We start from the raw sequence: 25,738 nt of genomic DNA, 5'->3' as shown, positions 1-25,738 counted from the left end.
AATTTCTAAGTCAAAGGGTAACTCTATGTTTAACCTTTGGAGGAGCTGCTAGACTGTTTTTCTAAGCGACTACACCGTTTTTACATTCCTGCTGGCAATTCTCCATATCCTTGCCAATACTTGTTATTGTCCGTCCCTTTGATTATAGCCATCCTAGTGGGTGTGATATGGTATCTCATTGTGGTTTTGTTCTGCATTTCTCTAATAATAAGTGATCTTAAGCATCTTTTCATGTGTATATTGACCATTTGTTTACCTTCTTAGGAGAAATGTCTATTCATATCCTTTTGCCTATTTTAAAATTGGGTTATTTGCCTTTTTGTCATTACATGGTAAGAGTTCTATATATATTCTGAATACTAGACCCTTATCAAATATATGGTTTTCTAATATTTTCTTTCATTCTGTGGGCTGTTTTTTCACTTTCTTAATAGCATCCTTTGAAGCAAAAAAAAGTTTTCAATTTTGCTGAAGTTCATTTTATCTATTTTTTCTTTGGTTGCTTTTGCTTTTGATGTTGTATCTAAGGAACCATTGCCTAATCCACGGTTATGAAGATTTATACCTGTGTTTTCTTCTAACATACTTAGAAGTTAGCTTTATAGTTTTAGCTCTTACATTTAGGTCTTTGGTCCATTTTTAATTAATTTTTGTATGTGGTGTGAGGTACAGGTCTAGCTTTATTCTTTTGCATGTGGATATCCAGTTGTCACAAGTCAACTTGTTGAAAAAACTGTTCTTTCCTCATTGAATTGTCTTGGCACCCCTGTCGAAAATCAATCAATTATAAATGTATGAGTTTATTTCTTGACACTCAATTCAACTCTCAGTTCTATTTCATTGACCTATATGTACCTTGATTACTGTAGATTTGTAGTAAGTTTTGAAATTGGGAGCTGTGAATCCTCCAAATTTATTCTTTGTTTTAAAAACTGTTTAATCTATTCTGGGTCCCTTGAATTTCCGTATGAACTTTAGGATCAGCTTATCAGTTTCTGCCAAAAGTTAGCTGGGATTTTGAAAGGGATTGCATTGAATCCATACTTTGGAGAGTATTGCCATCTTAATATTAAGTCCTCCAATCTATGAACACAGGATGTCTTCCCACTTATTTAAGTCTTTTTAATTCCTTTCAGTGATGTCTTATAGTTTTGACTTCTTTTGTTATTTATAAGTATTCTTTTTGATGCTATTGTAAATGAAATTGTTTTCTTAATTTCACTTTCTGATTTCTCATGCCTGTTGTGTAGAAATACCAATGATTTTTGCATATTGCTCTTGTATCCTTGCTGAACTTGTTTTTTACCTCTTACAGTTTTATGTGTATGTGTATATAGATTTGTTAGGGTTTTTTATGTGTAAAAGATCATGTCATATGCAAACAGATATAGTTTTACCTCTTCCTTAGCAATTGGATGCCTTATGCTTATTTTTCTTGCCTAACTGCCCTGACTAGAACTTCTAGCAGTGTTTTTTTTTAATTGAAATATAGTTGATTTACATTATTATCTTAGTTTCAGGTATACAGCATAATGATTCAGTATTTTTGCAGATTATACTCCATTATAAGTTATTACAAGATAATGGCTATAATTCCCTGTGCTATGCAATATATCCTTGTTGCTTATCTATTTTATATATAGTAGTTTGTTAATTCCATACCCTGATTTGTCCCAGCCCTCTTCCTCTCCTCTTTGGTAACCACAAGTTTGTTTTCTATATTTGTGAGTCTGTTTCTGTTTTGCGTATACATTCATTTATATTCTGGACACTGTTGAATAGAAGTTGAGAGAGCAGACATCCTTGTTTTGTTCCTGATCTTAGGAAGAAAGCTTTCAGTTTTTCACCATTAATTATAATGTTAGCTGGAGCTTTATGTAGATGTCCTTTTTAGGCTGAGGAAGTTCCCTTCTATTCCTACCTAGTTTGTTGAGTGTTTTTATCAAGAAAATGTGTTGGAATTTTTAAATGTTTTTTCTGCATCTTGGGATGATCATGTGGGTTTTCTTCTTTATTATATTAGTAAGGTCTGGTGTGTTGATTTATTTTCATACATTGAACCAACCTTGCATTCCTGTGATAAATCCCATTTGGTCAAGGCATATAATGAGTGAATATCCTTGAAGGAAACACGCACTAAAGTACTTTGGAGTAATGGAACCTCATGTCAGCAGTTTACTCATATGATTCAGGGAGAAGAAAATTATTTGTATTGTACTTCTAACTTTTCTGTAGGTTGGAATTGTTTTAATAGTTTCTTTTAAACAGAAAAGCAATATACATATCCTTTGACCCAGTAATTGCACTCGTAGGAATACTTCCTAAGAAAGTAATCAGAGACAGAGAAAGGATTTTCACAAGGATGTTTATGACAGCATTACACGTGATAAAGACTTTTAAATGATCTAAATGTTTTAACAATAGGAAGATTGTTTGGGAATTCCCTGGTGGTCCATTGGTGCTGAGGCCCAGCTTCAGTCCCTGGTCAGGGAACTAAGATCCCACAGGCTGTGAAGCATGGCCAAAAAAAAAAAAAAAAAACAAGGAGATTGTTAAATATACTATGATATATCTAAATTAATATTTTGAAGACTATTTACATGGGAAAATGTTATAGAGACATAAAACTTTATGTAATATGACATCAGTTTTATAAATAATAGTGAAAAGACTGGAAGGAAGTACATTTTGCCTCACTTCTTTCCCCTTTTTACAAAGTTTGCAATCTATGGCCCCAAATTAATTATAACTCTTAGCCACCCATACAGATATCCTTAAAGCCCTTGCCTCTTGCTTTTTGAGTATTATTCAGCTCACATCCAGCTCAATTATCTGCCTCTTCTGTGCCTGAACTGAGTAGCGAAGTATTGCTCATAGAAATTACACCCCTTTGTTAAATTATCTCACTTTTAAATTATTGAACAGAAATCGCAAATAAGCATTCAATGCCACGAGGCAGTGCCATTACATTTCCCGGATAATTTCACTTCCCAGAACTATTATTTCACACCTGTTCCTTTCTTTAGATTTCTTTTTACATCTCTTTTGCCTCATACCCCATTCTCCTTGCTGATATCTTCTTCAGTATTTCATGAGAATATAGACAGAATCAGCCAAGAACTCCCTCATCTTTCTGAAATCACCTCCTTCTTCCTCCTATTATTATGGAAGAAATGTATCAAATCCTGTCAAAGCCAGTGTCCCCTTCCCGGGGCTCTAAACTTACCCCCTCCCTCCTACTCAAAGACTTCACCCCTGCAGTTACATACTCCACCGCAGTCTCTTGCTCTACCACGGTCTTTAGGAAGTCACTACATTCAGTCACTGCCATCTGCATCAGACATGCTCAAACAGTTCCTATCTTTTAAAAATTATTCCGCCATTGACCTTGTGTCCAGCCCTAGCTCTTGAGTCATTGTTCAGTTCCTTATCACATCAGAACCATTTGATTATCTCCTCTCTCTCTCTCCACTCACCTCCCTCTCTTTCCCTCCCATCCCAGTTAGGCATCTCTTCCCTTCACTTCACAGAAACTGCTGTTGTCAAGGTCAACAGTGACCTTCATCTTGCCAGATCCAATAGACACATTTTTATATTCTTCTTATTTGACCTCTCAGTAGCATTCCACACGTTGTTTGCTTTTTTCTTCATGAAACATTTGTCTTGGCTTCCCGGTTTTCCTTGTTTATGGAAAAGGAAATTCCCCTAGCTTTCTTCCTTACCTTACTGGCTACTCTTTTGTCCTGGGCTACCTTCTCTGTATTCTCTCCAAGGTGATCTTATATAATCTCATGGCTTTGAATGTGATCTATATACTGATGATTCAAAACATCTATCTTCAGCTCTGACCTAACCTTTTAGCTCTAGATTTGTATATCCAATTGTATGTTTGACATATCATAGAAATCTCAACCTTTAATATGGGCAATATATAATTCTTTATTTCTTTTCCCATACCTGTTCCTTCCTGGTGTTCCCCTGTGATGCCATCACCCACCCATTTGCTGAAGCCAAAAACCTAGACTCATCCCTGATTTTTTTCTTTCCCTCATCCCTCACATTTAATCTGTTCTTCTGGTTTTACTTTTAAAATATACCTGGATCTGCCTACTCTCCCTGTTTTTACTACTCCTACCTTAGTGTAAGGCATCACCATCCCATTTCCTGACTACTGCAGTAGTCAGCCATTGCCTCTGCAATCAGCCAAGGTGGTCTTTGAAACTTTAAATCAGGTCATGTCATTCTCCTGCTTAAAACTCTCCAAGGGGACTTCCCTGGTGGTGCAGTGGATAAGAATCCACCTGCCAATGCAGAGGACACAGGTTCGAGCCCTCCCTGGTCCAGGAAGATCCCACATGCCGCAGAGCAACTAAGCTGGTGCGCCACAGACCCTGTGCTCTAGAGCCTGCGAGCCACAACTGCTGAGCCTGCGTGCTGAAGCTACTGAAGCCCGCACGCCTAGAGCCCGTGCTCCCCAACAAGAGAAGCCACTGCAAGGAGAAGCCCACGCACCACAACAGAGAGTAGCCCCCGCTCACCATAACTAGAGAAAGCCCTCCCGCAGCAACGAAGACCCAATGCAGCCAAAAATAAATAAAATTTAAAAAGATAAAAACCACTCTCCAAGGCATCCATTTGCATTAAAGTGAAATCCAAATTCTTTACCATGGCCTACGTGATCCAATCCAGCTCTAGTTCCGCAGCTTCAGTTTTTACAATTCCTTTGCATTGTTCACTACATTCTAGCCACACTGGCCTTGTTGTTCTTCAGACAAGACCTCATGCCCTTTGTAATTGCTATTTCCTCTGCCTGCAATACTTTTATCGCAAATTTTTGCATGTCTGGTCCCTTCTGACTCTTCAATACAAATGACATCTATTCAGACATGCTTTCTCTGACCATTTTATGTAAAGCAATCCCTTCCGTGAATTGCTTTTACTTTATGTTTTTCATAGCACTTATTGCTATTCGAAATTATCTTATTTGCACTTTCGCCTACTAGAATGTAAACTTGAGAGCAGGTATCTCACCTCTCTTAAATACTGCTTTATCTTAGCATATAAAATAGTGCTGACATATGCACGATAAAAACATACGTGGAAGGGAGGAAGGAAGGACAATTAATCACATGAGTGAATGACTAAAGAGTTCTATTGAAATATTAAATTGTAGTTACCCCTGGTTTGTGGGGTTACAGGCAATTATATTTCTTTCTTTCTGCATTTCTATATTTAGCAAGTTTTCTACAGTAAATATGAAGTATTTTTATGATAAGAAAAATACATGTTTATGTTTGTTGTAAAGAAAGGAGAGTTTAAAAGACTCGAAAGTTTCTTTGGAGGAATAGTAATACTAATAAGCCAATCAGAATACCCTTCATCCTAAAGCAGCCTGCCTCCTATTATTGAGGATATTTAACTCAGTTTTGAGTTTTATTTATGTGGCAAGATTATTTTATTTTCCAAAGATGTTCACACCCATATATCCCATCCCACCTGCTTTTCTTACAAGGTGACACTGACTCTCCTCAAGAGGTGGAATCTCTTGTTTGTTGCCCTTGAATCTGGGCAGGATTGTGACTAGAGTAGACCTGAAGCTATATGACATCCAAGACTGAGTCATAAAAAGCAGTACAGCTTCTGCCTAGTCTTCCTGGGACATTTACCCTGAGAACCCCGCACCATATTGTAAAGAAGCCACTTGGAAGAGCCATGTATAGGTGTTCTTGCTACACCTCACTGAAATCCCCAGACTTCAGCTAGCATCAACTGCCAAAAATTTGAGTGGGTGAATCTGTAGATGATTCCAGTTCCTAGCCTTTGAGCTATCCCAGCTCACAGTGAGTGAAGTAGAGATGGACCTTCCCTTCCCAACCCTGCTTTAAACACACATTAATGAGTAAAGTAAATATTGCTATTTTAAGCTGCTGAGTTTTGGTGGGGGGGGGGTTTCATACAGTGACAAATAACCAGAAAAATTTACAAAACTTCTAGTCTGATTCTGTGCATGCAGTATTCTCTGACATTCCCTTAACACATGTTTTCTAAGACTTAAATTTTATTATTATTTATTTTTATTTTTATTTTGTTTTGTGGTACGCGGGGCTCTCACTGTTGTGGCCTCTCCCGTTGCGGAGCACAGGCTCCGGACGCGCAGGCTCAGCGACCATGGCTCACGGGCCCAGCCGCTCCGCGGCATGTGGGATCTTCCCGGACCGGGGCACGAACCTGTGTCCCCTGCATCGGTAGGCGGACTCTCAACCACTGTGCCACCAGGGAAGCCCTAAGACTTAAATTTTAAAATCTCAAGCATCATTCTTGCTGTCCACTAGTCCTAAAATGTTTACCCTGGAAGTTAGTGTGTGTCTCTTCCATACATGAGGAAACAGCTGGATCAATGTGCTGATACAAGCTGTCAGGCAAGACTAGGCATCTGAGTGAGGCGGGGCGGTGGGCGGGGAGGGCGGATAGACTCACCTGCTGTGCACTGATCAGATCATGACAGGAATATTGCATTCAGGTCTAAGGCCTGACCTGGCTATGTATTCAAATGAGACACCCCAGAATGGTGAAAGAATTAAAAATCTAGTCATGATACCTGACTAGGGGAAGGAACTGGGAATGTTTAGCTTGAAGAAAAGACATGTTCAGTTACCCCCACTCAGCTGTACACACCAGGCTTTGTCTCCATTCTATTTTGTCCTTTAAACTCTCAGGCCGAGTGGCAGCTCTTCTTGGAGGCCTTCCATGGCCCCAGGGTGGCATATGTACCCCTCATGTGTTCTTCCATATCATGCTCCATGTATCACTATTACTTGCCCTTATCAGTGTTATTTTATATATATTTATGTGTCTGACTTCTCTATCAGAATGTGAGTTCCCAAGGAGCAGGGACTCTCTCTGCTTGACCTTGGCATATCCTCTACTTATCCCATGGGTCTGGCATATAACACAACATAAATGTTTTACAAATCAGTATTTAAGTGTTGACACATCAAAGAGGACCAGGTTTATTCTTTGTGGTCCTAGTGGGGTTAAAGACTAAGAGACATCTTGCTCGACATAGGGAAAAATTTTCTGAGCCCATAGATAGTAAGGCCTGCCTTAGAAGGTCTGGAGTCCTCTGTCCCTGGAGGTACCCAAGCATAGGCTAGACAAACACTTTCATTAGTTCAATAAAATTTTTTTGGTATCTGAGTAACAGTTATGCATAGGTAAAGATTATATAATCCTTCTTTCAAGGAATCTGTGGTCTAGAAATGAAGATAATATGCTAGTGAACACAGTGATTGGAAAGAGAAAGTGATTATTAGGGCGGGGAGGTCAGAAAAGGGGTTTCACACGGAAGACTCAGACACATGTTTGAATTGCATTGTCAAAGATGAATAGGAATTTGCCAGGCCAACTAGAACACACAGAGTTGTGAGAGTACGTTTGGCTTCTCAGAGCCCTGCAGGTAGTACATTATGGTTGTAGCCTTGGAGTGGGAGGATGTGGTGATGACGGTGACAGTTCTACCAGTAATAATAGCTAACATTTGTTACATTATTGAGCAGGCAGGCAATGAACTAAGTGGCAGGAGATGTTGTTTGGGGAACTAACCACAGGCACATCAAAGCCTCATGGACTTTATCCCCTGTGAACCATTATTTTAACCTGTATTTTGAGCAGAGGTGGGACACACTTTGATTTGCATGTAAACTTAATAGTTGGCAAGATTGTCACCAAGGTAACATAGCATTTGGATGGACAAGATGGCCTTTGATCCTGAGATCTTTGAGACTGTGCTTTATCATTATTATCATACTGCTTTATCAACTTCATAGACAAATTTTACACATGCCTTATTTCATTCCCCCTTTGGTCTACACGATGGTGGTTTTATGTGCTTGCCTAACATGGCAGAAATGACGCTTGACCCATTTTCCCAATGATTGAGGAGGAGGGGGGAATCATCAGTCTCGAAGGATTTCTTTAAATAGCTTCTCCATTTCTTTAATCTAAACACAACATGATCGTGGATATCCCTTGCAGGTTCCCTGTCCTGTCTCCTTTCAGGATAAATTTGACTCAGCAGTGTTAGGCCATCATTCGTTACACACAATCACTGAAGCAAAGTAAGAAATGGCAGTGTTGCCACTTACCTGCCTCTGGTGGTCCGTGAACCATTTCACCAGCCTGAACTTGGCTTGTTGTAGCTGTAGAGAAATTGGAGGCCTGTTTTTTATTCCTGCCTAAACTGAGCACAAGCAGATATTAACAGTTCTGTCTTCAGAATGATTTGGAGCTTGAATGGTATTTTCATCAGATTTATTGTTCCTAGGTGGCTGCTGCATGGGTTCCAGTTATTTATTTATTTTTTTGTGTGTGTTATGCGGGCCTCTCACTGTTGTGGCCTCTCCCATTGTGGAGCACAGGCTCCAGATGCACAGGCTCAGCGGCCATGGCTCACGGGCCTAGCCGCTTCGTGGCATGTGGGATCTTCCCAGACCGGGGCACGAACCCCTGTCCCCTGCATCGGCAGGCGGACTCTCAACCACTGCGCCACCAGGGAAGCCCCTCCAGTTCTTATTCTATCAGTTTACTGGCTATTTGAGCATAGACATGCCACCTAATCTTGCTGAGCCTTAGTTTTCTCATCTGTCTAATGGGTCTAATATGCCTGTAGGAGTATTATGAGGATCAGTTGATTGGCATATGTGAAAGGACATCCTTATTTAATAGGATCTATTAAATAAGTGTTTAATAAATGTTAGTTTCCTTCCTTTTTCTTCAGTCAGTCAGAATGTTTGAAACCACCATTATTGATTCATTGTTAGTGATTCATTCCTGTAAGTAGTGTTAAATTATGTGTGCCCCTGTGGAGAGTAACATTTTAAGCTATTACTAACTCCTTTCTCTTGATTAATGTGTCACATTCTTGTGACAGCCAGCCAAGAGCAATACATTTGGGAGTGAGATTGAGGACAGCATTAGAGAAGGGGTAGAGATAACAGGAGTGAGCAGACGGCCTTCACATAAGGGGTAAAAGTTACCAAAGAACAATTTAGAATCATAGAACTTTAATATTAAAAGAGATTTTTGAAATTTAGTCCAAATCTATAAATTTTATAGATGGAAGAACAGCCCAAGAGAGGGAAAGTGATCTGACTAGAAGTTAGGAACAAGATTAGGACCCACATTTTGTTTTGTATTCTTTTGTTGCCTTTACCTGTTTTAGGATTTTATCTTGCGTTGATGGTGGTAGGAACTTTAAGTTTTTAGGAGACTTCTCCCAGATTTTCTTTTCATCTATTCACTCATTCAACTCATTCTTTTTTGCTTTCACTAACTGATATATACAGTTACTGATAATCACAGGGAGGGTAAAATTGAAGGTAATTTCTTAGGTTTTTCTTTCTGTTTTTCTGTGTATTCTATACTGAGCATGTAATATGTTTGATGTTAGGAAAAAATGCTAGTAAAAAAAAGAATGTATTCATGTATTTCTCACAAGTAGAAATAAATATATTTATCCTAGAAAATAAAACCCAAAAAACTGTTTTGTTCACTTATAACTTTATTTATAATACAGAAACGAAAATAGCGCAATGTTAGGTAATGTAAGCTAAGTCAGACTTTATAATGTTAACAGCAGATGTTCTGGTTATAAATACTACCCTTCTTTCTCCTTTGCTCCCTACCTCAGTGAATGAAACCAGCTTACACCCAAAGCCCAAACCAGAAACACATGATTCATCTCTAATTTCTCCTACTTTTTTCACCTCTACAAACTCTTGATTCAACTTCTGTAATAACTCTTAAATACGTCTACCTCTAGCTGTCTCCACTGCCACTGCCTTAATCCATCATCTCCAACCCAGATTCCTGTAACTGGTTCCTAATTGGTGTCCCTGCCTCCCCTATCCTTTTGTTATGCTGGAATAGAAATACTCTTCCTGTTTTCATTCTTTTAGCAATGTTTGCTAGGCTTTGTACGAGTGTTGGGGATGAGTTGCATAAATACAGTCCCTGCTCTTCAGATGGCATGTCACTTTTTAAACCTCTTTAATACTTTCCAGAGCTCAAGCGCATGAACTTAAACCACAGGCTTTGTGATCTGGCCTCTGCCTACCTCTCCAGACTCATCTTCAAACACATGCCCCACCCCACTCTAGAACTCTGTGTTCTTTTACCAGTCATAATTTTGCTAGTTATGGTTCTGAAATAAGACTTTTGTATTTAAATTAAACAGATTTTAAAATCCATGCCATTTTAACATATGCTTAATTCAATTTAGTTTCTTTAAACAAATAAACAGAAAAGCAGCCAACATCTGGAGTCCAGACCTTTCTTCTCAGCTACAGATCTGTATTTCTAGTTGTCTGATTGACATTTCCACTTGGCTGTCTCACAGGTACCTCAAACTCAACACGTTGAAAATTGTTCTTGTAATTGTCTCTGTTTTCACAATCTCAGTAAACTGTGCTTACCATCAACTGAAGTGTTTAGGCAAGAAACTTGGGAGTCATCCTTGAGAGTTTGTTCTGCCTTACCTTTATGTCAAATCAATCACAAATCTCTGTTTATTTTACTTCCTAAATATTTCTCAAGTCTGTTCACCGAGGTCTATACCCAATTCTGTTACCTTAATCCAAGTAGCAACTTTGCTTAGTCTGACTTCTGGAACCTCCTAGCTAGTCATCCCACATCCGTGTTTTTTCCCTTCAGAGCACTCTCCACACGTACCTGATCTGGCACCAAATATTTACTACTTTATTGGTCATCTCGGGCTGCCATAACAAAATACCATAGAGTAGGTGGCTTAAACAGTAGACATTTATTTTTTTCATAGTTTGGTGGCTGGAAGTCCGAGATCAGGGTAAAAGCATGGTCAGGTCTGGTGAGAGCTCTCTTCCTGGCTTGCAGGCAGCTACCTTCTCACAAGTTCTCTGGTGTCTCTTCTTAGAAGGGCATTAATCCCATCTGAGGGCCCTACCCTCATGACCTCGTCTAATCCTAATTACCTCCCAAAGGACCCATCTACAAATACCATCAGATTGCGGGTTAGACCTTCAACATATGAATTTGTGTCTGACACAGGCACATTCAGTTCATAACAACTATATTATCTTATGTATTCTTTTTCTTTTTACATCTTTATTGGAGTATAATTGCTTTACAATGGTGTGTTAGTTTCTGCTTTATAACAAAGTGAATCAGTTATACATATACATATGTTCCCATATCTCTTCCCTCTTGCGTCTCCCTCCCTCCCACCCTTCCTCTCCCACCCCTCTAGGTGGTCACAAAGCACCGAGCTGATCTCCTTGTGCTATGCGGCTGCTTCCCACTAGCTATCTATTTTAAGTTTGGTAGTGTATGTATGTCCATGCCACTCTCTCGCTTTGTCACAGCTTACCCTTCCCCTCCCCATATCCTCAAGTCGATTCTCTAGTAGGTCTGTGTCTTTATTCCTGTCTTACCCCTTATGTATTCTTGATGTTCTAGCATCTGGGTCCTCGCTGATTAGTGAGAGACTGCCCCTCCCAGGGATAGCCAGTTCTTAGATATAGCAAACAACTCAACCTGGTCTGTGCCTTTCATATGCAAACTAACCAATCCAGAGCCCATTCTCTAAACCACATCTTACACTCCAGGAGGCAGTATTCCTCTGCTCTAATCACCCCAGAGCCAGGAACCAGATAACAAAAGATAGCTCCTATACCCCAGGGCCCCCTGAAGTTATTCAAAGTAGCCAGTTCTAAACCTGCTTACCCTCCCTTGCCTTGCCTTTCTTAAGGAAACCGCAATAAAGGGTCTTGCCCACACTTTTCCTCTTGCTCCTTCTGCCTCCTGACTGACCCTGGTGCTTTCCTATGCTGTCCTGCATTGCATGGCGTGCCCCCTCCTCTTGGGAACTGTGAATAACACACCATCTTTTTTTTTTTTTAAGGGGGAAAGTTCCCCCTTAATTTTTACCTCCTATATTGTTTACTTCCTTGTTTATTTGTTTTGGCCATGCCACATGGCTTACGGATCTTAGTTCCCTGACCAGGGATCGAACCTGGGCCCCCAGCAGTGGAAGCATGGAGTCCTAACCTCCAGGGAATTCCTTTTCAGTGGCAATCATCTCCAGATCTGTTGGCTTCACCATACTTGAATAATAATAAAATTTATATTTTGAAACATACTGCCACACTTCTGTGGACTGAATTGTGTCCCCTCAAAAATCACATATTGACTGTTTGCAGTTGACATGATATATTACACATAGAAAATCCTAAAGCAACATCAGAAAACTGTTAGAGCTCATCAGTGAATTTGGTAAAGTTAAAGGATACAAAATAAATATACAGAAATCTGTTGCACATCTATACACTAACAATGAAGTATCAGAAAGAGAAATTAAGGAGGCAATCCCATTTACTATCTCATCAAAAAGAATAAAATACCTAGGAATAAACGTACCTAAGGAGGCAAAAGACCTGTACTCCAAAAACTATAAGATGCTGATGAAAGAAACTAACGATGACACAAACAGATGGAAAGATATACCATGTTCTTGGATCGGAAGAAACAATATTGTTAGAAATGACCGTACTACCCAAGGTAATCTATAGATTCAGTGCAATCCCTATCAAATTACCAGTGGCGGGCTTCCCTGGTGGCGCAGTGGTTGGGAGTCCGCCTGCCGATGCAGGGGACGCGGGTTTGTGCCCCGGTCCGGGAGGATCCCACATGCCGCGGAGCGGCTGGGCCCGTGAGCCTTGGCCGCTGAGCCTGCGTGTCCGGAGCCTGTGATCCACAACAGGAGGGGCCACAACGGTAAGAGACCCGCGTACCAAAAAAAAAAAAAAAAAAAAAGAAAAAAAAATTACCAGTGTTATTTTTCACAGAACTGGAACAAAAAAATTTTCAATTTATGTGGAAACACAAAAGACCCATCTAAAGTTGTTTAATGTAAAGTCATTAGATCCCGGTTCAAAACTTTAAATAAAGGAATCTTCTGTATATCATAAAACTGGTGGTAGATTTACCTGCAGTAAGTCATGATATTATACCAGTTTTTTTGAACATTTAAAGGTGATTCAAATGAATGGTTTTGGAGGCAATATAATATAGAGGAGTCCGTCAGAAATTAACACAACATTGTAAGGCAATTATACTCCAATAAAGATGTGGGAAAAAAAAGTTACTTAAACCTTGTAAGCCTCAGTGTTCTCATCTTGGAATGTAGATAATAGTTCCTACCTTAGAATTGTGAAAATTAAATGAAATAATAAATGTGACACATTTAATTATAAGACCTTGCACAAATGCTATCATTTTCATTCCAATAATTTACTAGAATATATCACTTTGCATAAATTCTCTTCCTTCTTCCTAGAATGCCTTTCTCTGCCATCATTTCATTTCCTGCCACCACCTTTTCTGGCTTCTTTGTGACCCCTTTTTTGGAATCTTTACTGTGTATTTAATCACGTTTTTCATTCCCTCTACCTCACTAGACTGTGAATTCCCTGAGGGCAGTGATTATATATTGTTTTTATCATATCCTCAGCCCCTAACATGTTGCCTGGCACATAGTAGATATATTATTAAATAATTCATCAAATGTATATCTAGTGAATAAATTCTATAGGAATGGTTTAAGTATTAGAAATACCCTATTACAACACGTGGCTGGACACTTAGTGTCCAGCTTGTAGTTTAATATGTAATAGCTATAGCTGTTATTATTGCTGTTAATATTATTTTCCAGAGACAGACATCACTTAGATTAACTGACTTCCCCAACAATTTCTATCTCTTTTTATGTATATGACTGAACATTTTATTTATCTTAGGTGCTATAGGATGGGGGGAAAACGCAAAAGAATACCGATAGGACCTATCACCTGTAGATGGTGGACATCATTCTTTCCTGGAGTCATGTTATCATGGTTTATGATACTGAATGATCCAAGCTGACCAGTGAGTCAGGCATCCTACTTAGGTGTGTAGATTAGGACAGATGGGTGGGTAAGCTTCTTTGTTCAAAAACAATAAACTAAATATACACACTGAGAATAAATTAGATGATAAATATATGAGAATTAGTAAAAGATATCAGATAATAAGAGGTGACCATCTTAATCATTCTGATGTTTTATTTTGGATTCGCATAATTGCAGCTCTACAATATTCAAGTCCTGTTACCTTTGTTTCTTACAGCTATTGGATGAACTCCCAATGATTTACAGCTGTTGTATATTTGTATACTGCATGTAAGTATTTATGTTTAAAATTCATATGCTTGATATATTTTTAAATTCATGTTTGCTTCATAGGGAATTATGTAATATAACTAATCCAGTGGTATTATTGGGAGATTGTAACAGTGTAGAAGATTGTAACTTTTGTGATTTCAATGTAGAGTATAATTTCTGGGAAGTTATAATAATACTGTTTATGAACTTGTTTGATCTCAAAACCTTATAGCCAGTTTAGATAGACTCTTACTTAAATTAAGTAAGATTAACTTACACAATTTGCCTTTCCTCGAGTTATGAATATATAAAAATGTAGGTAAAGATTTTATATATTATGCCATAATAACATTTCTCTACTTTGTACCTGTAATTGTGCTGGGCAGCACACGAAATCATCTCTAAATTCTCACAGTTGTGCAGGATAAATAGGTATTGTCCCCATTTTATCTAAGAATATAAGCAGAGCTTATGCTTAGGTGACTTGCTTAAGGTCATGCGGTTAGTAAGTGTCACAGTTGGAAACTGAACTACAAGTTTAATAAACTTAACTTTTAAAATATACCTTCTATTTCCTAGTGTTAATTCTTGAGACTTCTCTGAACCTCTTCTGTGATGGTTATCTGATTCTTTTCAACAGGATCATCATTGCTAGCTCAAGAATATCTTCTAAAGATACATAAAAATAAAAATAGTTTGAAAAAATATATTATTTAAAAGAGCTCATCAGAAACTTCTTCTGTAAAGGGCCAGACGGTAATTATTTTAGGCTCTCTGGGCCTGTGATCTCTGTTGCAAGTCTTCAACTCTGCTGTTGTAGTGTGAAAGCAGCCATAGATAATATGTAAACCAATGGATGTGACTGTCGTCCAGTAACTTTTATTTACAAAAACAGGCTTAGGTTGAGAAATTGGTTCTTGCACTGTAGCTTGCCACCCCGATCTAGAAAAATATTTTCAGGTGACTCTTCTTAATAAGTCATCAGCCTATCACAGTCTGCATCTGTGACAAGCAGATCTGGGCAGTTAGAAAACAAGATCAAAAACAAGGAAATACCATGCACCATTTTCTGAAAGCTGTCCTCAAGACTGAGGCTAAGGTCTTTGCTCTCCTTGACATTGTTTACTGATCTATCTTTTCTGTCAAAACTATATTTATTAAAAGAAAAATCAAGTAACAGCGAGCACTGATATGCTAACGTCCTGATGTACCTGTACCTGCATGAGACAAAGCTGAGAGCAGATACTTAAAAAGTACCCAGACAAGTACTACAAGAAAGGGAGAGCAGAAAGCAGAAGATGACTGCTTTCTTACCTCAGTTAATGTTTTGTTCCAAAAACATCCCTCTCAAATTGTCTGGTTATGTGTCTCATTAAATGAAGCAATACAGTAAAACCATCAAGCACAACATGCACACACACACAAAGTCATCAAGTCACACAGTTTAAAGGTAAAAGAGGTCTTAGTGCTAGTAAGACTGCTCTGAATCCTTTATGCGATGGTTATCTGATTCTTTTCAATATATGATCGCCATTACTTTCCAGCCACCTTTCTTTACAGATAGGGAAATAGGAGTTCGGTCCAATTCCTGTTAATTAGTAAACTGAGAGAACTCTACTGCTGCTTATACAAAACATAGGTTCAAAGGTTGGATACTTAGCTGATAGCCAAATATATGTTCATATTTACTTATTCACTGAATGTTTCCTGTGTCAGACTTTCCTAGTGACTAGGTATATGAAAAAAAGATTTTATCCCTGCACACAGAAAATTCACAGTCTGGTTGGGGAGACAGATAAGCAAAGAGACAATTGTAATAGAGTGATATTTCCTGTGGCAGTGTGCATTAGTCAGGGATAATTAGTTCCAAGATGTGGAAACCTACCCAAGCCAGTTGATTTAGGAGAGATTTATTTACTGTAAGGACATGAGGGAATTATATGGCATAGCAGGAAGTCCAGCTCACCAGAACTGGAAGGGCACCTTCTCTCTCCCTCCCTCTTTTCTCTATTCCTTCCTCTCCACATGGCTTCAATTCTTTGTATCTGCTTTCTTTTTCTCCTCCTGCAGATCACTTCTCTGCTCACTCATCTACTTCAAGTTAGTTGCCCAAATATAAGCATCAGACCTTGAGTCCACACAGCTTTATACATTGATTCTCTACACTTGATTCAGTCTCTGGCTCCCAAATTCCAAATTTTCGGAAGAGAGCCTCTCACTGGCCCAGTTTAAGTCAGGCATCTACTTCTGGTCCCTGTAGCCTCTTGGAGACTGTAGGTAGTGTGGGTTCTGTAAGATGAGTGTGTGGTTGAGAGGAAATGATGGGCATCACTAGACCCAGGGGCAAGTATACAAGTGGTAAAACAGTGTTCTATTTGTTTTCCTAGTTATATATTCTAAAACAAGTTTCTTTCTCTCTCTTTTTTCTTTTTAAGGTTTGAATGTTTCAAGACAAAGAACTCTGTAAACTACCATCTGCTTTTTACTTTAGTTCTGTTCAGTTTAATAGTAACCACAGTAAGTCATATTTTATTTCTAACAGATTAAGCAAGTAAACTAGCCATTTATGGAGTTTGGTACATTTTGCTTCTAATATTTGCTTCATGTTGTTCAAACTGAAATATTTCTACACAAAACTTACTTATAGATGTTGCCCCTTTGTTTCCTGTTTAGGTGTTATTTCTCAACAAAAAGTTGAAACAACTTTTTTAAAAATCTGGGTTTTTTGTTTTTTTTTTAACAGAAGGGGAAAAAGTCAAAAGGCAAATATTTACTAGCAATGGAAAACAATTAACTTTTCTTCATGGATTCACATATTACCTCCTATTTGTTAAAAAAGGAAATTGGTTCTGCTCCGTAGGGCCTAGTGTGACTCTTTTAATGGTTAACCTTTTCCAAATAGGTTGAGATAGCCAATCACTTCTGATCCTACCCTAGCGCTTTTTTCCTCAAGTGAATTACATTTTGTATTAAGAGATATTAATTTCAACAAGCTTTTATCACAAATTTACCATATCAGGCAGTAGAAAATACAAAGATGACTAAGAAGCAGTCCCTATGCTTGAGGACCGCATTCTAGTGGGGAACTTAAACATGTAAACAAAGAATTGAATTGAAAGATGATAATTGCAGTCATACAGGTAAAAACCAGTTATATGATGATGAGATAAATGAGGATTAATGAATTGCTTGAGTGGGTCAAAGAAAGCTGCAGAGAGGTGTACTTGAGCTGGGTTTTAATTGATTAGGAGTTCACCAGGCCCCTGGGTAAGAGTGTTATGAAGCACTTCTAAATAGACCATTATGTTGTCCACAGGCCTAGAATCTTGGAACACATAGTGAACTATCGTTTTTAAGTGCTTAGTATGTGCCAGATACTCTACTGAGTACTTTACATTTATTTTCTCATTAAATCATCACTGCCAGTGGAATTGGGAGAGATTTAATATGACTGGATCAAAGTTAAGTGGTGAGGAGTGAACAAGTGTAGTGAATCAGACAAATATCAGATTATGAAGACTCTTATATACCATGTTTAAATTTGGATTTTTATCCTCAAGGTAACATGGAGCCATTAATTGGTTTAAAGTAGAGGAAAAACATCAATAGATACATGTTTTAGAAAGACATGATTATGGATGATGGATTAGAGGAGTATGAGCCTAGACCTAGGAATTTTTGCATTTGCTTAGGCAAGATATGAGACTCAGACTGAAGTAAAATAACTGTCATAAGTAATCCATGGTACTTGTGACCCACTAAGTAGAAAGGGGTAGAAATGGAGTAAAAAGAAGGAATTGTCTACAATGATACCTCAGTTTATGGCCTGGTCCTCAGAGTACGTAGTAAGTCCTTAACCAAGACAGGCAACTTGGAACAGGAGCAGATTTTTCAGGAAAGATAATGAGTAGGTTTGTGTCATGGGGTAGGGGTAGATAAGTTCACTTTGGAATGTGCTGAGATTGAGGTGCCTGACATTAATGATATCTGAAGCTTAACAGGTAGGTTGGGCTAAAGATGTGGATTTGGTAGTTGTCAGGTTATAGGTAGAACTAGAAATGTGGGAATAGATGAACTGGCACACAGATAGCATAGACCATTATGATGACCGAAGATACAACCCTTGCGGGGGACCTTCAAGGTGGCGGAGGAGTAAGATGTGGAGATCACACTCCTCCCCACACATCAAAAATACATCGACAGGGCTTCCCTGGTGGCGCAGTGGTTGACAGTCTGCCTGCCGATGCAGGGGACACGGGTTCATGCCCCGGTCTGGGAAGATCCCACATGCCGTGGAGAGGCTGGGCCTATGAGCCATGGCTGCTGAGCCTGCGTGTCCGGAGCCTGTGCTCCACAATGGGAGAGGCCACAACAGTGAGAGGCCCGTGTGCTGCAAAAAAAAAAAGAAAGAAAGAAAAAAAAAAAATACATCGACATGTGGAACAACTCCTACAGAACGCCTACTAAATGCTGGCAGGAGACCTCAAGACTTCCCAAAAGTCAAGAAAATTCCCACGTACCTGGGTAAAGCAAAAGAAAAAAGAGAAACAAAGGAATAGAGACAGGACCTGCACCTCTGGGAGGAAGCTGTGAAGGAGGAAAAGTTTCCACTCACTAGGAATCCCCTTCACTGGCAGAGATGGGGAGTGGGCAGGGGGGAAGCTTCGGAGCCATGGAGGAGAGCACAGCAACAGGGATGCAGAGGGCAAAGTGGAGAGATTCCCACCCAGAGAATTGGTGCCAACCAGCACTCACTCAGAGCTCGTCTGCTCACCCGCCAGGGCAGGTGGGGACTGGGAGCTGAGGCTCCAGCTTTGGAGGTCAGACCCCAGGGAGAGGACTGGGGTTGGCTGCGTGAACACAGCCTTTTGGGGGCTAGTGAGCCACAGCTAGGAGGGAGGGAGTCTGGGAAAAAGTCTGGACCTGCCTAAGAGGCAAGAGACCATTGTTTCAGGCTGCCCCAGGGGAGGGGATTCCTTCCCTGTCTGCACACAGAAGGCAGAGCACTGACTAAACGAGGTCCAGAGATGGTGCAAGCTGCAGCTATTAGCTCGGACACCAGAGACAGGCATGAAACGCACAGGTCAGTATCCACATGCACCGTGCCCCCCAGGAGCCACTGCCAGGGTCCCGACACACAGCGCGTCTCAGGCTGTTGCAATGTTATGCTGGCCTCTGCTGCCACAGGCTCACCCCACATTCCAATGATAACTACCATACCCCTCCCTCCCTGTGGCATGAGTGAGCAAGAGCCCCTAATCAGCTGCTGCTTTAACCCTCTCATGTCTGGGTGGGAACAGATGCCTGAGGGTGACCCATATGCAGAGGCAGGGCCAAAACCAAAGCTGAACCCCAGGAGCTGTGCGAACAAAGAAGAGAAAGGGAAATCTCTCCCAGCAGCCCCAGGAGCAGTGGATTAAATCCCCACAATCAACTTGATATACTGCATCTGTGGAATACCTGACTAGACAACGAATTGTCCCAAAATTGAAGCGATGGACTTAGGGAGCAACTGTAGACTTAGGGTTTGCTGTCTGCAACTGACTTGTTTCTGATTTTTATGCTTATCTTAGTATAGTTTTTAGCACTTGTTATCATTGGTAGATTTGTTTATTGGTTTCGTTGCTCTCTTCATTTTTAATTTTTTAATTTTAATAATTCTTTTTTATTTAAATAATCTTTTTTTTTTTTTTTCATTTTTTCATTCTTCTCCCTTTTCTTCTGAGCTGTGTTGCTGATAGGGTCTTGGTGCTCCAGCCTGGTGTCAGGCCTGAGCCTCTGAGGTGGGAAAGCCGAGTTCAGGACATTGGACCACCAGAGACCTCCCAGCCCCACGTAGTATCAATCGGCGAGAACTCTCCCAGAGATCTCCGTCTCAACGCTAAGACCCAGCTTCACCCAACGGCCAGCAAGCTTCAGTGCTGGACGCCCAGTGCTAAACAACTAGCAAGACAGGCACACAACCCCAACCATTAGCAGAGAGGCTGCCTAAAATCATACTAAGTTCACAGACACCCCAAAACACACCACTGGACATGGTCCTGCCCACCAGAAAGACAAGATCCAGCCTCATCCACCAGAACACAGGCATCAGTCCGCTGCACCAGGAAGCCTACACAAGCCACTGAACCAACCTCACCCACTGAGGGCAGACATCAAAAACAACGGGAACTACGAACCTGCAGGCTGCGAAGAGGAGACCCCAAAAACACTACATTAAGCAAAATGAGAAGACAGAAAAATATGCAGCAGAGGAAGGAGCAAGGTAAAAACCCACCAAACCAAACAAATGAAGAGGAAATAGTCAGTCTACATGAAAAAGAATTCAAAGTAATGATAGTAAAGATGATCCAAAATCTTGGAAGTAGAATGGAGAAAATACAAGATATGTTTAACAATGACTAGAAAACTAAAGAGCAAACAAACGATGAACAACACAATAAATGAAATTAAAAATTCTCTAGAAGGAATCAATAGCAGAATAACTGAGGCAGAAGAACGGATAAGTGACCCGGAAGGTAAAATAGTGGAAATAACTACCACAGAGCAGAATAAAGGAAAAAGAATGAAAAGAGGAGAGTCTTGAGAGACCTCTGGGACAACATTAAACACTCCAACAATCGAATTATAGGGGTCACAGAAGAATAAGAGAAAAAGAAAGGGACTGAGAAAATATTTGAAGAGATTATAGTTGGAAACTTCCCTAATATGGGAAAGGAAATAGTCAAGTCCAGGAAGCACAGAGAGTCCCATACAGGATAAATCCAAGGCAAAACACGCCAAGACACATATTAGTCAAACTATCAAAAATTAAACACAAAGAAAAAATATTAAAAGCAGCGAGGGAAAAGCAACAAATAACATACAAGGGAATCTCCATAAGGTTAACAGCTGATCTTTCAGCAGAAACTCTGCAAGCCAGAAGAGAGTGGCAGGACATATTTAAAGTGATGAAAGGGAAAAACCTACAACCAAGATTACTCTACCCAGCAAGGATCTCATTCAGATTTGACAGAGAAATTAAAACCTTACAAAGAAGCAAAAGCTAAGAGAATTCAGCACCACCAAACCAGCTTTACAACAAATGCTAAAGGAACTTCTCTAGGCAGGAAACACAAGAGAAGGAAAAGACCTACAATAACAAACCCAAAACAATTAAGAAAATCGTAATAGGAACATACATATTAATAACTACCTTAAATGTAAATGGATTAAATGCTCCAACCAAAAGACATAGACTGGCTGAATGGATACAAAAACAAGACCTATATATATGCTGTCTACAAGAGACCCACTTCAGACCTAGGGACACATACAGACTGAAAGTGAGGGGATGGAAAAAGATATTCCATGCAAATGTAAATCAAAAGAAAGCTGGAGTAGCAATTCTCATATCAGGCAAAATAGACTTTAAAACAAAGACTGCTACAAGAGACAAAGAAGGACACTGCATAACGATCGAGGGATCAGTCCAAGAAGATATAAGAATTGTAAATATTTATGCATCCAACATAGGAGCACCTCAGTACATAAGGCAAATGCTAACAGCCATAAAAGGGGAAATTGACAGTAACACATAGTAGGGGACTTTAACACCCCACTTTCACCAATGGACAGATCATCCAGAAGATTAATAAGGAAACACAAGCTTTAAATGATACATTAAACAAGATGGACTTAATTGATATTTATAGGACATTCCATCCAAAAACAACAGAATACACTTTCTTCTCAAGTGCTCATGGAACAGTTTCCAGGATAGATCATATCTTGGGTCACAAATCAAGCCTTGGTAAATTTAAGAAAATTGAAATCGTATCAAGTATCTTTTCCGACCACAATGCTATGAGACTAGATAACAATTACAGGAAAAAAACTGTAAAAAAATACAAACACATGGAGGCTAAACAATACACTACTTAATAACCAAGAGATCACTGAAGAAATCAAAGAGGAAATAAAAAGGTACCTAGAAACAAATGACAATGAAAACGCGATGACCCAAAACCTATGGGATGCAGCAAAAGCAGTTCTGAGAGGAAAGTTTATAGCAATACAATTCCACCTCAAGAAACAAGAGAAATCTCAAATAAACAACCTACCCTTATACCTAAAAGAATTAGAGGAACAAGAACAAAAGAACTCCAGGGCTTCCCTGGTGGTACAGTGGTTGAGAGTCCACCTGCTGATTCAGGGCACACGGGTTCGTGCCCCGGTCCAGGAAGATCCCATATGCCGCGGAGCGGCAGGGCCAGTGAGCTATGGCCGCTGAGCCTGCGTGTCTGGAGCCTGTGCTCCGCAACGGGAGAGGCCACAGCAGTGAGAGGCCCGCGTACCACAAAAAAAAACCCCAAAAAACTGCAAAGTTAGCAGAAGGTAAGAAATCATAAAGATCAGATCAGAAATAAATGAAAAAGAACGAAGAACACAATAGCAAAGATCAATAAAACTATAAAAGCTGGTTCTTTGAGAAGATGAACAAAATTGATAAACCATTAACCAGACTCATCAAGAGAAAAATGGAGAAGACTCAAATCAACAGAATTAGAAGAAAAAGGAGAATTAACAACTGACACTGCAGAAGTACAAAAGATCATGAGAGATTACTACAAGCGACTATATGCCAATAAAATGGACAACCTGGAAGAAACGGACAAATTCTTAGAAAAGCACAACCTTCTGAGACTGAACCAGGACGAAATAGAAAATACAAACAGACCAATCACAAGCAGTGAAATTGAAACTGTGATTAAAAATCTTCCAACAAACAAAAGCCCAGGACCAGATGGCTTCACAGAAAAGTTCTATCAAACATGTAGAGAAGAGCTAACACCTATCCTTCTCAAACTCTTCCAAAGTATAGCAGAGGGAGTACTCCCAAACTCATTCTACAAGGCCACCATCACCCTGATACCAAAACGAGACAAGGATGTCACGAAACAAGAAAACTACAGACCAATATCAGTGATGAACATAGATGCAAAAATCCTCAACAAAATACTAGCAAACAGAATCCAACAGCACATTAAAAGGATCATACACCATGATCAAGTGGGGATTATCCCAGGAATGCAGGGATTCTTAAATATATGCAAATCAATCAATATGATACACCATATTAACAAATTGAAGAATAAAAACCATATGATCATCTGAATAGATGCAGAAAAAGCTTTCAACAAAATTCAACACACATGATGAAAACTTTCCAGAAAGTAGGCATAGAGGGAATGTACTTCCACATAATAAAAGCCATATATGACAGACCCACAGCAAACATCATTCTCAGTGGTGAAAACTGAAACCACTTCCTCTAAGATCAGGAACAAGACAAGGTTGCCCACTCTCACAACTGTTATTCAACATAGTTTTGAAAGTGTTAGCCACAGCAATCAGAGAAAAAAATAAAGAGAATCCAAATTGGAAAAGAAGAGGTAAAGCTGTCACTGTTTGCAGCTGACATGATACTATACATAGAGAATCCTAAAGATGCTACCAGCAAACTACTAGAGCTAATCAATGAATTTGGTAAAGTAGCAGGATACAAAATTAATGCACAGAAATCTCTTGAATTCGTATTCACTAATGATGAAAAATCTGAAAGAGAAATTAAGGAAACACTCCCGTTTACCATTGCAACAAAAAGAATAAAATACCTAGGAATAAACCTACCTAAGGAGACAAAAGACCTGTATGCAGAAGACTATAAGACACTGATGAAAGAAATTAAAGATGATACAAACTGATGGAGAGGTATACCATGTTCTTGGATTGGAAGAATCAACATTGTGAAAATGACTATACTACCCAAAACAATCTACAGATTCAATGCAATCCCTATCAAACTACCAATGGCATTTTTTACAGAACTAGAACAAAAAATTTCACAATTTGTTTGGAAACACAAAAGACCCCAAATAGCCAAAGCAGTCATGAGAAAGAAAAAGAGCGCTGGAGGAATCAGGCTCCCTGACTTCAGACTATACTACGAAGTTACAGTAATCAAGACAATATGGTACTGGCACAAAAACAGAAATATAGATCAATGGAACAGGATAGAAAGCCCAGAGATAAGCCCACGCACATATGGTCACCTTATCTTTGATAAAGGAGGCAAGAATATGCAATGGAGAAAAGACAGTCTCTTCAATAAGTGGTGCTGGGAAAACTGGACAGCTACATGTAAAAGAATGAAATTAGAACACTCACTAACACCATACACAAAAATAAACTCAAAATGGATTAAAGATCTAAATGTAAGGCCAGACACTATAAAACTCTTAGAGGGAAAAACAGGCAGAACACTCTATGACATAAATCACAGCAAGATCCTGTTTGACCCACCTCCTAGAGAAATGGAAATAAAAACAAAAATAACCAAATGGGACCTAATGAAACTTCAAAGCTTTTGCACAGCAAAGGAAACCATTAACAAGACCAAAGGGGCTTCCCTGGTGGCGCAGTGGTTGGGAGTCCGCCTGCCGATGCAGGGGACACGGGTTCGTGCCCCGGTCCGGGAAGATCCCACATGCCGCGGAGCGGCTGGTCCCGTGAGCCATGGCCGCTGAGCCTGTGCGTCCAGAGCCTGTGCTCTGCAATGGGAGAGGCCACAACAGTGAGAGGCCCGCATACAGAAAAAAAACAAACAAAAAAAACAAACAAAAAAAAAACAAAACAAAACAAGACCAAAAGACAACCCTCAGAATGGGAGAAAATATTTGCAAATGAAGCGATTGACAAAGGATTAATCTCCAAAATTTATAAGCAGCAAATGCAGCTCAATAACAAAAAAACAAACAACCCAATCCAAAAATGGGCAGAAGACCTAAACAGACCTTTCTCCATAGAAGACATAAAGACTGCCAACAAACATGAAAGAATGCTCAACATCATTAATCATTAGAGAAATGCAAATCAAAACTATAATGAGATATCACCTCACACCAGTCAGAATGGCCATCATGAAAAAATCTAGAAACAAAAAATGCTGGAGAGGGTGTGGAGAAAAGGGATCGCCCTTGTACTGTTGGTGGGAATGTAAATTGATACAGCCAGTATGGAGAACAGTATGAAGGTTCCCTAAAAAACTAAAAAGAGAACTACCATATGACCCGGCAATCCCACTACTGGGCATACACCCTGAGAAAACCATAATTCAAAAAGAGTCATGTACCAAAACGTTCATTGCAGCTCTGTACCAAAACGTTCATTGCAGCTCTATTTACAATAGCCAAGAGACGGAAACAACCTAGGTGTCCATCATCGGATGAATGGATAAAGAAGATGTGGCACATATATACAATGCAATATTACTCAGCCATAAAAAGAAACGAAATTGAGCTATTCCTAGTGAGGTGGATGGACCTAGAGTCCGTCATACAGAGTGAAGTATGTCAGAAAGAGGAAGACAAATACCGTATGCTAACACATATATATGGAATCTAAGGGAAAAAATGTTATGAAGAACCTAGGGTTAAGACAAGCATAAAGAAACAGACCTGGTAGAG

The 25,738-nt window shown here is 39.5% G+C and overlaps 1 protein-coding gene across 1 annotated transcript in view; it reads left to right on the top strand.

The window, feature by feature from the left end:
- The window catches only part of ACER3 (alkaline ceramidase 3), a 187,911-nt gene that overhangs the window by 100,891 nt on the left and 61,282 nt on the right, over positions 1-25,738 (top strand). The window contains exons 4-5 of the mRNA XM_065882550.1: positions 14,197-14,249; positions 16,667-16,748. Coding sequence (XP_065738622.1) covers positions 14,197-14,249; positions 16,667-16,748 — 135 coding nt within the window. The remainder of the gene's footprint in view (positions 1-14,196; positions 14,250-16,666; positions 16,749-25,738) is intronic.

This window comes from Phocoena phocoena, chromosome 8 (assembly GCF_963924675.1).
Source record: "Phocoena phocoena chromosome 8, mPhoPho1.1, whole genome shotgun sequence".
Lineage (NCBI taxonomy): Eukaryota > Metazoa > Chordata > Mammalia > Artiodactyla > Phocoenidae > Phocoena > Phocoena phocoena.
The sequence above is the reverse complement of the archived record's forward strand: the minus strand, read 5'-3'. Positions and strand labels throughout refer to the sequence as shown.